Source organism: Eumetopias jubatus, unplaced genomic scaffold, assembly GCF_037043125.1.
Source record: "Eumetopias jubatus isolate StellerSeaLion01/CBP00866 unplaced genomic scaffold, mEumJub1_p1.0 scaffold_2, whole genome shotgun sequence".
Classification (NCBI taxonomy): Eukaryota; Metazoa; Chordata; class Mammalia; order Carnivora; family Otariidae; genus Eumetopias; species Eumetopias jubatus.
The window spans coordinates 8,654,703-8,668,497 of record NW_028274808.1 but is presented as its reverse complement, the minus strand read 5'-3'; the positions used below and the strand labels follow the sequence as shown (position 1 = coordinate 8,668,497).

At 36.5% G+C, this 13,795-nt stretch overlaps 1 protein-coding gene across 1 annotated transcript in view; it reads left to right on the top strand.

Annotated features, from left to right (window-relative positions):
• Positions 1 to 12,510, top strand: part of VEGFC (vascular endothelial growth factor C) — a 102,100-nt gene extending 89,590 nt beyond the window's left edge. The window contains exons 5-7 of the mRNA XM_028099826.2: positions 8,423 to 8,529; positions 8,837 to 9,170; positions 12,130 to 12,510. Of these exons, the coding sequence (XP_027955627.1) occupies positions 8,423 to 8,529; positions 8,837 to 9,170; positions 12,130 to 12,244 (556 nt within the window). The 3' untranslated portion in view covers positions 12,245 to 12,510. The remainder of the gene's footprint in view (positions 1 to 8,422; positions 8,530 to 8,836; positions 9,171 to 12,129) is intronic.
• Positions 12,511 to 13,795: the final 1,285 nt, after the last annotated feature.

The window sequence follows — 13,795 nt, the reverse complement described above, 5'->3', positions numbered from 1 at the left end:
GAGACAAACCCAACCAAGGACAATATAGACCGTAAAAAGAGAAACAGCTGGTGACACCATGGGGATTATCACTATTTAAGAAACTGGGAGAAACAATGTGCAGGAAACTAAGAACAGTCAGAAAAATTAAGACTAAAAACGGTTTATTACAAAATCCAAAGGAGATTGTAAAAACCAACGAGAATTCAAGGAAAGAAGTGGTGAGATGATCAAGTATTAGATCAAGCTCAAGAATGACTAGGACTGACTCCATTATCTGAAGGACATAAAATGGAGATAATGTGTTTATTTATTGATAACCTACGTTGCACAATGCCCTTGAGAAAAGAAGCAGAGGGAAAAACAGGGTGAATTCTCAAGGTGAAATTCTCAATTATATATGAGAAACCGAATCAGAGGGATTAAGTCATTTTCCCCAACATCACACAACTTGAGAGGAGCAAACCAGAGATTCAAAGTAAATTTGGAGCCAATCCATTCTTCTGGGGATGCAGTCTTTACTGTATTTTTAACTTCTTTAAAAAAAAATCTTCAAACATATACTAAAGGACAAGAAAAAACACCACAAAATGATATATCCCTCCACCCTGACTTGAAATTCAACAGATATTTTGTCATATTCACTTAAGATACAACCCAAAGCCCCAGTCACCATTCTGCATCCTCCGTTCCCAGAGGTAACCACTGCCTGGAAATTGTATTCTCATTCATGCTCTTCCATTTTTATGGCATATGGATGTTTTAACATATGACAAAAGAATATATAGTACAGCTTTGTTTAAAATATTTATGTTAAAGTGGTGACATTAGTTTTTTCTCTCAACAGTGTGCATTAGACATCTAATCATTTTGAGGTCTACAGGCCTGGTTTGTTCATTAAATACCTGTATGGTATTCCATTGTATGAATGAATGAATGAATGAATGTTCATGCTTATTCTATGATATCTACTATAGGGAAGGCACTATGCTACTTATTAGGAAGAGAGTAAAATCAAAGGAGAGAGATGTCACATTTGAAAGCCAAGTGACCTGAAGTGAATTTTACCCAGGGGTAAATTTATTGGTCAGTTGGTTCTCATTGACAATGTCCCATAGGGTTCCTAAAGGAAATAGCACATTCTGGGGACAATGAATAGACCAGAATAATTTACTTGGGTGTTAATTGGTAAAGGCCAGAGGAGATTAAATTTAAAAAGCAATGCTAAGGCTGTGCTTTGGAAGCTTTGGGCACCAGCCTGAAGAGTTTCACCTTTTCTGTAGAGGTACTGGAGTAGCACGGGGAGTTTCTTGGTAGAGGAATGACAAGACCATGCTCAGCAGAGCCAGGGTACCTTGAATTTTTTTTAGTAAGTACTAAAAATAGAAAATATGGATGATTTCAACCTGATAAAGAGGTTATATCAGTCTTTGGGGGAGAGTCCTGGTGTGGTGAGAGAGGAAAAGAAGGGGTGAAAAAAGATGAGAAAATGGAAAACCTAGCCTGAAGGCTTATTTGTTTTTATTTGTTAACTGGTTTTCATTTCTTTTACAAAAATGTCAACATTGCTTACAAAGACACCAACTAAAATATATTTGCTTCTAAGAAGTTAGAGTTATTCGGGCTTATTAAGGAAAATTTCATTCGTGTGAGAAGTCGTCTCTTCTCCAAGCAACACAGTAGATTTATAGCCCTGGCAACCTTTGAAGTAGAACTTGAGTGCTCAATGTCTTTGTTAATCTATAACAGATCCTCAGTCTTAATGCTTAGAAGCTTGAATTTCCATGAGGGTTTTTTCCTCATTTTAATTTTTTCTTTCCTTTCAATTTCAAGATCATGCATTTTTGCTTCACCAAAAATAGAGATAGAATAGCATGATACATTTAATAAACTGCATGAGAGCAGAAATGCAGAGGTAACACATCTGCCAATTAAACCAGGACATAGTCTTGCGCCAATTGATCAGAAACTGCTTTCCTTCCCATAAAACATGCATCTGTATTCTGCCCTGAAAATATCCTCTTTATAATTTTAAAACCCTCATGATAATATGCAGTTATTTTTGAAATCTTAATTCACATTTCTGTTCATTTTTTTTTTTACAAAGCTCGTTATTATCTAAATACTGTCCAACACCTTCAAATGAGCACCTATTGATATGAATTGATTCACCCATGGAACTCAAGTAAGAGTCTCCAGACCCTGGAATGTATTTTTTTCTAAAAGGAAGCTAACTGGGCTGTCCAGTATATGAGCCCTTGGACCATTTGGCTTCTGCCTTCTAAAAGATAACAGTTGGAAGCACAGCATTGCTATGACTTGCTGACTAACTGGTAGAAATTATAGCAAAAGGTCTATGGCTGAGAATATTCCATCAGTATATCCTCTGCACTGAAGTTGTGACTGCAGTGTTACCCAGAGGCAGGAACTATTAGATCAAAGAGTTTGTCAACTTAATGTCAAGTTCAACTAAAATGCATTAATGATTATTTTTAAGAAATGTCTACATTAGACCAAATCTATCAGTCATTTTCTACACCTTGCATTAGATAGTCAAGTGTATTCAAGGGTCATACATGAAGAACTCAGGATGAACACAGTTCAAAGTCTTCGGGAATAAAACTGGTGAAGTATTTTACCCAGGGCTCTGTGGTTCTAACAGTGAAAGAAAAGTGTTGCCCTTCTAGCTGCTATTCCGACAACTCTCTTGGGCCAGAGGGTCTGGATGGATATTCTTTCAAAATATAATTACAGGTTTGAGTGATTGTTAGTCACAGTGGGTGAAGTTCAGATGACATCAACAGTTGGCATTTAGGGAATCAAAACTCTATTTGGATATTTATCAAAATTATTAACACGGACGGAGTCCCCTCCACCCCACCCTGTATATGTTTTCTTAATGGGATATAGATCATCTTACTGGATAGATCATTGAATGATATAAAGATGCTTAGAAGGGATGTATGAAAGCTCACAGTATATGCCTTCAAACTAGTATCACAGATCACATGCCACATTTAAGACTTAAGGCAGGATAGCTATTTGAGGAACAAGACTGTGTACTGTAGGTACTGCATGATCAGCAGAATTTTAATCAGTTGGATTGTTGTGAAGACACCTTATGAAAAGAGATGCCAATGAGAGTATTTGATTAATAGCACAGTTCATGTCCACAGAAAGAATTTGCTTTTTAAAAAAGTCATTGAGTGCTATGAGCTGAATTTGTATTCAGTTAATGTTGACATTCATTTTGAACGGTCTATGAAATATTTTAAGAGATATTTAGTAAAGTGGATCAAAAGTAGTTTAAATAAATCCAGATGCAGGTTTTTTTTTTTTCACTGAGAAATATATTACAAAATATATTACATTCAGCTCAGTTCTCACTAATGCCAAACATAAGGTGGGAGTGTGTCTGCATTCCTTAAATATGGATTTGGGGAGTCAGGGAATTTCCAAGCATATAGAAACTCTATTGCCAAAATGTAGAGATGATGAAAAAACCCAAACAGTGGGATGCACAAAACAGCCTACTGTTGTGTCCAGAGCACAAGAGCTAGCAACTATTACCCAATATGTAGGATTTTATCACACAGAACATGCTGGTCTTTCAAAATTTCAAAAGAGAGATAAAGGCGAGATCAGAATAATTTTAATCATTAAATTCATCATTCTTGAACCATATACCCTTAAATTTTTGTCCTCTGGTTTTAACTAGCAACAGTAACCTAACCAGTTGAGTGAGGTACTGAGATAATTCTTAGAAAAGCATCTTTTTCCTTCATGAGTATTATAAACAGGATTGTGGTTGTGTTTGGGGTGAGGGGGTGGGAAAGGAAAGTAGGAAACTTTATTTACATGTGTTTCTCAACACCTACTTTACAAATAATTGCATAATCATGGGCTTTGCAGACAAAATGCATCTTTGGATCAATGTTTCATAAATACAGTATACAAGAATACTTTCTTTTTAAAAGTTTTAATAGGTTTACACATATTAACATTCAGAACTTGAAAAATTTCAATAGGATAAAAATGCTTTGGAGATGAAGATATGTAGGAGATAAGTAAATTATGCTAACTTCTATCCACATTAAAAACATTTTCTTTCATTCTAAGATATGATTTTGGAAATGGGTCTTTTTTTCACATGAGAAGCTTTAAATGCTAAGAACTTGACATTCACTTTTGGGGTAGGGAATCTCATTTAGCAATTTTGAAAATGCATCCTATGCAAATATATGTATTTTTAATTAAATGGTATCTAGCAAGATTTCAAATTTCAACATTAAAATATGTTAACATTGATAAGTAGTAATTTCTTAATTTTGGCAAAGCTTTTTAAGAATATTAGAAATTAAAATATTTAGTTCACCTTGAGCAAAGCACAATTAGTCTGTAATATAAAGTTTATGTTGGCAAAAACACTTCAGGTATAACAGTTGAAATTGTTATTCAGAAGGCCATATTTTTATTCAACGTGAATGTGCAAAACCAAAAAGGCTGGTGTAGCCAGATTCTAGGGAATTATTGAATGCTGTAAAACTAGGCACTAGATACCTTGTTGTTTTGTAGGACATTTTCAGAAATGCATTCCTTCATCTGTTTCTACACACAGTCCATATTTTTTGAATTTATATTTTTAAGGATGTGAAATATTGCAAAACTCTTTCTTTTCCCTCACTACATGAGAAATAGGAAATGCTTTATTTTCCTATCCCTTTAGGGTGAACAGTTTTGTAGACCAACTTTCACTTCAGCACAGAGACATTAGCACATTCTCCTGCATTTGAAGACCTCAGTATGGACCAGTCTCACTTAGGCTAATGATTGAGATCATTCTTGACACTTTTTTCCATAAAAATAAATAGCTTAGATATGTTTATCAACTTTAACGACTGTAACTAAAAAATGAATACACTGGACATTGCTACCATATACACACATACACATACACCACATGTGGGAGAGGGGGAGGTTGTATGTGTGAGGGCATGTACAAGCATATTTATATGTGCATATATAACAAAAATATATGCATATAGAGACTGAAATATAGTTGCAGAAAGCGATCTTTATCACATGCATTCTGGTAATATTTTATTTTATTACATGTCATTCTTTGACTTTACAAATGCATTTCCCAACCCTTATAATGGATTTCATGATCCACTGATGGATTACAACTAACAACTGGAAGAACACTGGCTTAGGTAATAGCGGTATAAATCACCTATTGGCAAAATGATCATGCCCTTCTACTGCAGCCACCATAGCCCTGTACCCTCCTGATACCAACGTGGGAGTGTGTCACTTAAATCATGTGTATGTCAACCTTGAGGGAACACGGGCAAAACGTACTTACCTTCATTTATGGAGGAGTGGTCTGAGTTTCATTCAGCTAGGATTTATTGCATTACTATTATATAACTAAACATAACAACATCTTATTTGATGGAAGGGACTACAGATTTGGATAGTAGATAAATAAAAAAAAAACAATGATATTGTTTTGGAGAATTGATAAATACTATCTGAATTTTTTGTGAAACAATGTACATTTATGATTAACCAATAAAACAGTAATGACCAAAATACGTGGTAAGTAAAGACTTGCTCTTGGGAATACATAAAATTATTAGGAAGGTATAATGTTCCCCAACACATAGAGCTAAGTGGAAAAGCAAGGTCTAGAAGAGCATGTAAGGGAGGCTATCTTCTGGATAACAGAATGGGAAAAATACATACATACATACATATTTTCTTTATTTACAAAAAGAAACACTGAAAACATAAACCAAAAACTGCAAAAAGGATCAGCATGCTGAGGACATGGATCAGAATTAACTCCTCTGAATATATATTTTCTTGTAATTTTAGCTGACATCACATAAATTTTCCAAAAAATAAAATTATAAAGAGAAAGGCATATGGTATATGCAGGGTAAGGCAAATATTTTATTATTATACATACACATATATAATATGTACTTAAGCAAATATAAAGATTGTTGGGAGCAAAAATTTTAATGGAAGTTATTAGTATGAAGTCAAGAAGTAAATTTAAAACCAGTAATGTTAAATTATATTTGGAAATAGCACTATGACTGGTTTTTTCCCTAGAACTAGGTACAGGTATCTCTTACTTAAGAATCAATAACCTATTTCAAAAAAATATACATTGCAAACAAATTTTTACTGTCTTAAATGGGAAAAATTAAACCCCAAACATAACTAATTTCCTACAAAGAGCTTAAAGATAATACCTGTAGCATCTAAAATGCTCAAACACTGTTTCCTTGATCATCCAACAGTTATTATGGTTATTAACACATGGCTACTTGTTATTATTTGCATGCTGAGTGAGAAATTATTAGCTTATGATGTGGGACAGCAAATAACACACAGCATTCAAAAACTTTTTAAAAATGAAAAATAAATTCAAGAAAACTTTCCATAATAGATGGTCTTCATCAGGCTGGAGACATGACCCTTGAAGAATGTTACAAGGGTAAGACAGTCATTGCCCTTCACGGTGGTATGGAGAGGTGTGGGAGGGTGTTTTAGGCAAACTCTCCCACTGAATGGGACACGTAGAGATTCTCTGGGTCTTGGAGCTGCTGTAGAGACTGCTGAGCAGGAGAGATTCCATAAATCCTTAGAGGCGGTTGTCAAGGGAAGAATGGTTACCAACAGTAGATGTGCTTACACTTCAAAAAGTCCTTCCTGGGGTGCTATACGAGACATCATTTCTTTTAAAGAAAGGCCTATCATTGCATCATCATACAGTAGGACTATGAAACTTTTCTCAGCAACATCCAAAGCACGTGACCTGTTTGTTTACAGTCGGTGCACCTGTTAAGATGTCTATACATGATCGTTATGTTCTACCAGTCTGGAATGTAACTCAACGCTCTTCCCTCACATATTGTTCACGATATTGAGTGTGAAAGATACAGTTATTTCCCCTGTACCAATCTCAGTTGAAAAATAAGGTAGTGAGAGCTTTATATATATTCTGTAAAGATATTTAGAGCCCAGAATCCTTCTAATGGGTAAATGTTAACTAAAAGAGACATTCTGTGGGATATACGTGAGTTTTCTAGCTTTGTGCCCTGGAAAGGTCGAGTAGTAATGTAACCTGATGGCACTGAACAAACCTAATCCCAAATGCCATTTCCCAACAGACAGAATTAGGGCTCCTTGAAAGAATAGCTGATTCTAGGTGTGGAGGAGACAATGGACAAGATGAGCTTGTGACATCTGTTCATCCCAGAGGACAGAGAAGCTTCACACTAAAGGGCTCATTTCATGTAGGTGCCAATATGAAGGAGTCCCAGTTAGCCAGCCGTCAGACCGCTGGAGCAAGGGGGCACTTGGTGTACTTGACTGAAGCCCATATGTTCATAATTTTTACTAAAACAGATAATGAGAATATAAGAGGAGGGAGGGAGGGAAAACTAGAACAACAGCAATAACAACAAGAAGCAAGGTCTTCAATGACCTTCTGGTGGAGTGTAGAGTGGAAATTTTGGATTAATAGACCCTTTATAGTTATAGGTATCTCTGGTTCAGAAATAAGTCAGGAAAGGTGAATGTATAAAAATGTTTCCTGTAGAATTGTTTGAAAAGGCCACAAATTGGAAACAATTTCGGTAGCGACCAATAGGAGAATAATGTACTCACGCATTTTATGGACTGCTGTGTAGCCAATAACAAGCAGAACATTTTGAAATGACCTATGAAGATATCCACAATGTATTGTTTAGTGGAAGAAGGAAATTTCCGAGTAATATAAGAGGCTTATCCCCTTTTTTACACAAACTAAACCACCATGTGATTACACAAATAAATGTATTTGCCTTAACAAGATCGAAGTCTGGAGTGATAGAAGACCATATCACTAAGTGGTCACCTCTGGGATTAGAATTTGGCCGCATATGTGGGTGAGGGAGATACTTTGAGAGGGAACTTTCACATTTCATTTCACATATTCTTATATCATTTTACAGCTTTTTCACAAACATGCATTGTTTTTTTTTTAATTTTTTTATTGTTATGTTAATCACCATATATTACATCATTAGTTTTTGGTGCAGTGTTCCATGATTCATTGTTTGTTCATAACACCCAGTGCTCCATGCAGAACGTGCCCTCCTCAATACCCATCACCAGGCTAACCCATCCCCCTACCCCCCTCCCCTCTAGAACCCTCAGTTTGTTTTTCAGAGTCCATCATCTCTCATGGTTCGTCTCCCCCTCTGACATACTCCCCTTTTCTTCCTCTCCTGTTATCTTCTTCTTTTTCTTTTTTCTCAAAATATGTTGCATTATTTGTTTCAGAAGTACAGATCTGTGATTGGTTTTGTAATACGCAGCTAAGAAAAGTGATGATCCCTTCTGGGTACCACTTAGACTATTAACTCGTCTGTCTCTCCCAAAGGTGCCAAGCTGCAAACAAGACTTGCCCCACAAATTACATCTGGAATAATCACCTCTGCAGATGCCTGGCTCAGCAAGATTTTATTTTTTCCTCAAATTCTGGAGATGGTAAGCAGAATGATATTTTAAAGATGAAATGCCAAGGATCTCTGTTTTGATTAACAAATATTTTAATATTAAGATCACACGTACAATATTCAGATCATCATTCTCTGGAATAACTGACTACCAAACAGGACATTTTCTACTTGACATTGATATTGTTTTGAACTTCCTGGTAAAGGAACATACCCATGTTTGTGTATGACCCTTTAATGAAAAACATAAAGAGACACTTTTAAATGCTTTTAATGGTTTCACACCACACCCAGAACTAAGGAAGGTATAGTAACAATGTCTGACTGTGTTTGTCTAGACTCTGCAGATGGATTCCATGACATCTGTGGACCCAACAAGGAGCTTGATGAAGAAACGTGTCAGTGTGTCTGCAAAGGGGGGCTCCGGCCTTCCAGCTGTGGGCCTCACAAAGAACTAGACAGAAACTCATGCCAGTGTGTCTGTAAAAACAAACTTTTACCCAACTCATGTGGGGCCAACAGAGAATTTGATGAAACCACATGCCAGTGCATATGCAAAAGAACCTGCCCAAGAAATCAACCCCTAAACCCTGGAAAATGTGCCTGTGAATGTACAGAAAATTCACAGAAATGCCTCTTAAAAGGAAAGAAATTTCAACATCAAACATGCAGGTAAGAAATCTTCATGAAGCGTATTCCTTTCTCTTAACTGGGGATTGTTTCCTCAACCAAAATGGCAGTGGCTTTTTGGAATGAGACCAGTCAGTTCTGGAAGACGAATTCTGTTATTTTTCTAACCGATGCTAAGTTTTCCTTGAGACTGTGTTTACTCCTGAAAAAAGCAAGATAGGAGCCCTGGGAACCAAAACCAGATCCAACCTCAGAATGCACTCCTACTGCTCATCCCCAAGGCTGAGTCTGAGGCAGTGGTCCTTCAACATGCGCTGGGAGACAGATGCACAGGACAGTCGTGTGAGGAGGATTTCCAGAACATCCAAACATGGCAGACCTTCCCCCAACAAAAATTATGGTGCCATCATAACGTAGGACAACTCTTCCAAGTGCAGAAAATTTTATGCAAAATTTCCGAAGGATAGCATAGCACCACTAAATGTAGAATTGTATCTAGAAAAATATTTAAGTATTTCCCGGAATTAGAGAGATAAATTATATTGTTAAAGATTACTCCAGACTCATTCCTTAAACGTTGATCTGCCCCCTTCTTCACCAAGAAGAACAAAATGAGACTATTGGACTCAAACACTCCCAGTGTTAATCCCGGAACTACTTCCTCTTTAATCTGATGGTTAGGTGGTCTCTTTTAGCCAGCTCTGTGCTTTTGGCATTTCCTTCAACACGGCTCCACCAGACATAGGCCTTCTCTCTCCCATACGTTTGACGTCTTCGACTACTTTTCTTTCCCCTCAATTAATGAGAGTTCCCAAATTTCTGTTTTATTAGCATCTTACCATGATGCTGAGCACACTTTAGCAATAAAGCTCTGTCCTCTTCAAGGTTGCTCCAAGACCCAGGCATTTAACACTTGCATTCACCTCTTTCATCTCTCATTTATTCAACCAACTGTAACCCAGGTTAAGCCCGAGAGTGCCATGTTAAAGTGCTATTCAAGGTCTCAGCAGACTCCACAGCCAAAGCCAGTGGACAAGTTGGTCTTCGTGTGACGTGTCTTTTCTGTACCTTTTCTTGAAGCTCCCTTCTTTGCTTTGGCTGACGTAACAACGTAACATTTTCCTTCCCTGGCTGCTCTTTTGGTTTTCAGACCATCTGCGCTTCATCACCTCCACTGGGTCCTCTTCTTCCAAACTCAGTCTTTAGAGATGGTGATCATGCCCATGCAAAAGATGATCACTCACATGACTTAAGACTTAAATTTCATTTATTTACAATTTCCTATCTGCATTAATGTTCATTAACGTTCCCCAAAAAATAAAATGTCCATCTTTTAATCCTCACAAGCTTTGTGCTCCCATTTTAATTCCTATTTCTGATGACCCATCCACACTAACATTTTAGCTGCTGCATGAGGGAACTTCAGTGAATCTAGGTACCTCATGGATGACATTTTTTCTTCCATTATTGCTTTAGAGTACCTTACAGGGATCCTTTTGTTTCCTTTTTAGAATATTTTGAGCAATCACTGTATTCCAATTTTATTTGCATATCCCTACTCTACCAGAAGGATATTTCAAAAATGCAGAATACTATGTAGATACTAAATCTTATTGAAGATTATTAAACCATTTTGTATATTGAACCCTTCTGAATGAACCTAGTGTATTTGGAAAGCCTGATTTTGTGTTTACATAAGACTAACCAGCCATCATATTTTTTCTACAGAATTCTTATATTAACTTACGAGAAAAGAGTTCTATCTTCTATTTATTGAAACTCTTCCTGTGTTCATTTTTCTAAGGATATACTTCCAGGTTTACATATATATTGAAGCAAAAAAAGAATATTTTGAAAATATGTACACTCATTTTCTCTTAATATTTATTCCAAAAGGGGGGGCAGAGTATATATTTTTTGTCCACTGCCTTAAATCAGCAACTTTCATTGATTATTGGGAATTGCATCTTTTTATTTTTATTTTATTTTTTTATTGTGTTATGTTAATCACCATACATTACATCATTAGTATTTGATGTAGTGTTGCATGATTCATTGTGTATAATTGCATCTTTTTAGTAAAGGAATACCAGAAGTCTTATAATAATGCATCTGTACTTAGAAATAAAAAAAAAAAAAGTAACATTTTAACTAGATACTCTTTTTTTTTTTTCTGCTAGAGCACAAGAAATGAAACTTCAGACTCACATTCGCAGTTTCTCTGTAGTGTTCTTTTGATTTCCCTGCCGGGTCATCTTGCATTATTCCCTGGACGTACACCCCTTTCTCGCACTGGACTTTCTCACACTCCCACAGCTTCTTCAAAAGTAGCTCCCATTTGCTGGAGCAACGGGGCTGTTTGATCATCTGTCCTTTCACCACGGCTGGAAACTGCAAGTCTAGGACAGGAAGAGAGGGGTGCCCACAGCAAGCATTGTCCCTCGCCCCTTCCCCCGCCAGGCCACCTTCTTGTCACTTGGAGCCCAGGTGGAGAGGGGGAGAGGGCCACCATGGCTCAGCCGGCTGTCTGCCCAGCAGAGAGACGGGATGAGGGTGGGTCTCCCCACTGAGGACCACAGTCCTGCCAACATGGCTTCATTTAATCACTTCCAAGTCGGGCTTCCATACAAGTCCCAGACTCGTGAACTCTGCCATACTTCTATGCTCACACCCCATCGGCAAGACCTTACACACTCACTTTCACAGTATCTGTTGTATGTTCCTTTCCTCCGCGAAGCAGAGAGCCCTTCAAAAGAACCAACGCTCACATCATCTCGCTCTCCCGTCTGTTCTATCAGCAAGACTGCTTTTAGGCTTTACCATTCCTCCTACAGTTTGTAATTCTCAGCACAAATTTCAATAAGACATAAACCTAAGAATAATTTTATGATAAAATGAGTAACTTTGTTCTCATTTTAAATTTAGAAAAACAACTGTTTGTAGCATAATGAATTCATTGCTTTGGCCTTTAACAAAAATGTGTTCCTCTTTGTTTTCCTAGTTGTTACAGAAGACCGTGTACAAATCGACCAAAGCATTGTGACCAAGGACTTATATTTAGTGAAGAAGTATGTCGTTGTGTCCCTTCATACTGGAAAAGACCGCATATGAACTAAGACTGTACTATTTTCCAGTTTGTCAGTTTTCTGTCTTGGAAAACTGTGTTGCCACATTAGAACTGTCTGTGAACAGAGAGACCTTTGTGGGACCATGGAGAGCAAGACAGAAGTCAGCGTTTGCTGACCTGTGTGGATAACTCTACAGAAATGGACTGGAGCTCGTCTGCAAAAGACCTCTTTTAATGACTGGTTTTTCTGCCAATGACCAGACAGCTGAGGTTTTTCTCTTGTGATTAAAAAAAAATAATAATGACTATATAATTTATTTCCACTAAAAATATTGTTTCTGCATTCATTTTATAGCAATAACAATTGGTAAAGCTCACTGTGATCAATATTTTTATATCATGCAAAATATGTTTAAAATAAAATGAAAATTGTATTATAAACTGGTAAGTTCAGTCCATTACTATCTTCCACTATAAGCAAAACTTGATGATATGAAAACATTCATCTCCACCTGCCCTTCCTCCTTTCCTCCAACCAGCTGTCAGATTTTGACTATTATGAAAAAGTGTGATCCTAGAAGAGAAAGTTCCAGAGGGACAACAGTTACTATTACATTTTATTGAAATTCATCTCTTAATATATGTAATGATTATAAATGTGTTAGCACATGACACTTTTGAATTTATAACCAAGGGAATCAATACGGAACATAGCTTATAAATTCATCTGCTTAGCATGTCCATGTGAAATTATTCAGTGCACTGGGATCATTCAGACTCTTCACTTGATTTCATATCTCTCAGTATGTATTAAAATGGCTTTACAAAATTTTACTCAAAAAGAATCTTTCCCAGATATTTAACTCCTTCTGACCAGCTAAAATACTTTTTGTGAGCTGAAATGCTCCTATCTGCCATGTATAAAATAAACTGGAAATCATGTTTACTTGCTCTTATATGTTAAAAAGGAAACATTTCAGTAACAATTGAAGTGCTTCTCTCGTGTTTAAAAGGGCATCACGCTAAAATACTTTCCTCTGGGAACAAATATTTTGCCTACGTAAATACAACCATATGAGTGGTTTGCTTCTTGACAGGATTATTTGCTGGTATGTTCTAGCTACTGGCAAAGAATAATACATAACTACTAGCAGGACACAGAAGGACACAGCTACAGCAAATCCACAAAAACAGGGAGTCCTGAAAGGAGAAGAAAATTCTAGAGAGCTACAAAAAGATGAGCTTCTTAAAGATTGCAAATTTAACTGAAACATTTTTTACATGGTATAGGCGACTACTCAAAATATTAGTATCTGTGTTTTACCATAAGATAGTTTTCTTTAAAAATATTTAAAAAGACTGATGCCTTAAACATGCCCTGAGTGTTTTCGTATTGCCTTTTAAAATAACGTTACACGTTGTGTTTAGAGAAATGCAGTTATGTGCTCTGCATAACTTAAACATCCAGTTTATAAAGTCAGATTTTTCACGTTTGGGGAAAAAATTGTTCTTCTGAAATTCTCTCATTATAGATTTATGGACCATCTTCCTATTTTTTAGTGAGAATGGCTGAAGCCTTTTGGCAGAAAATATATGCATT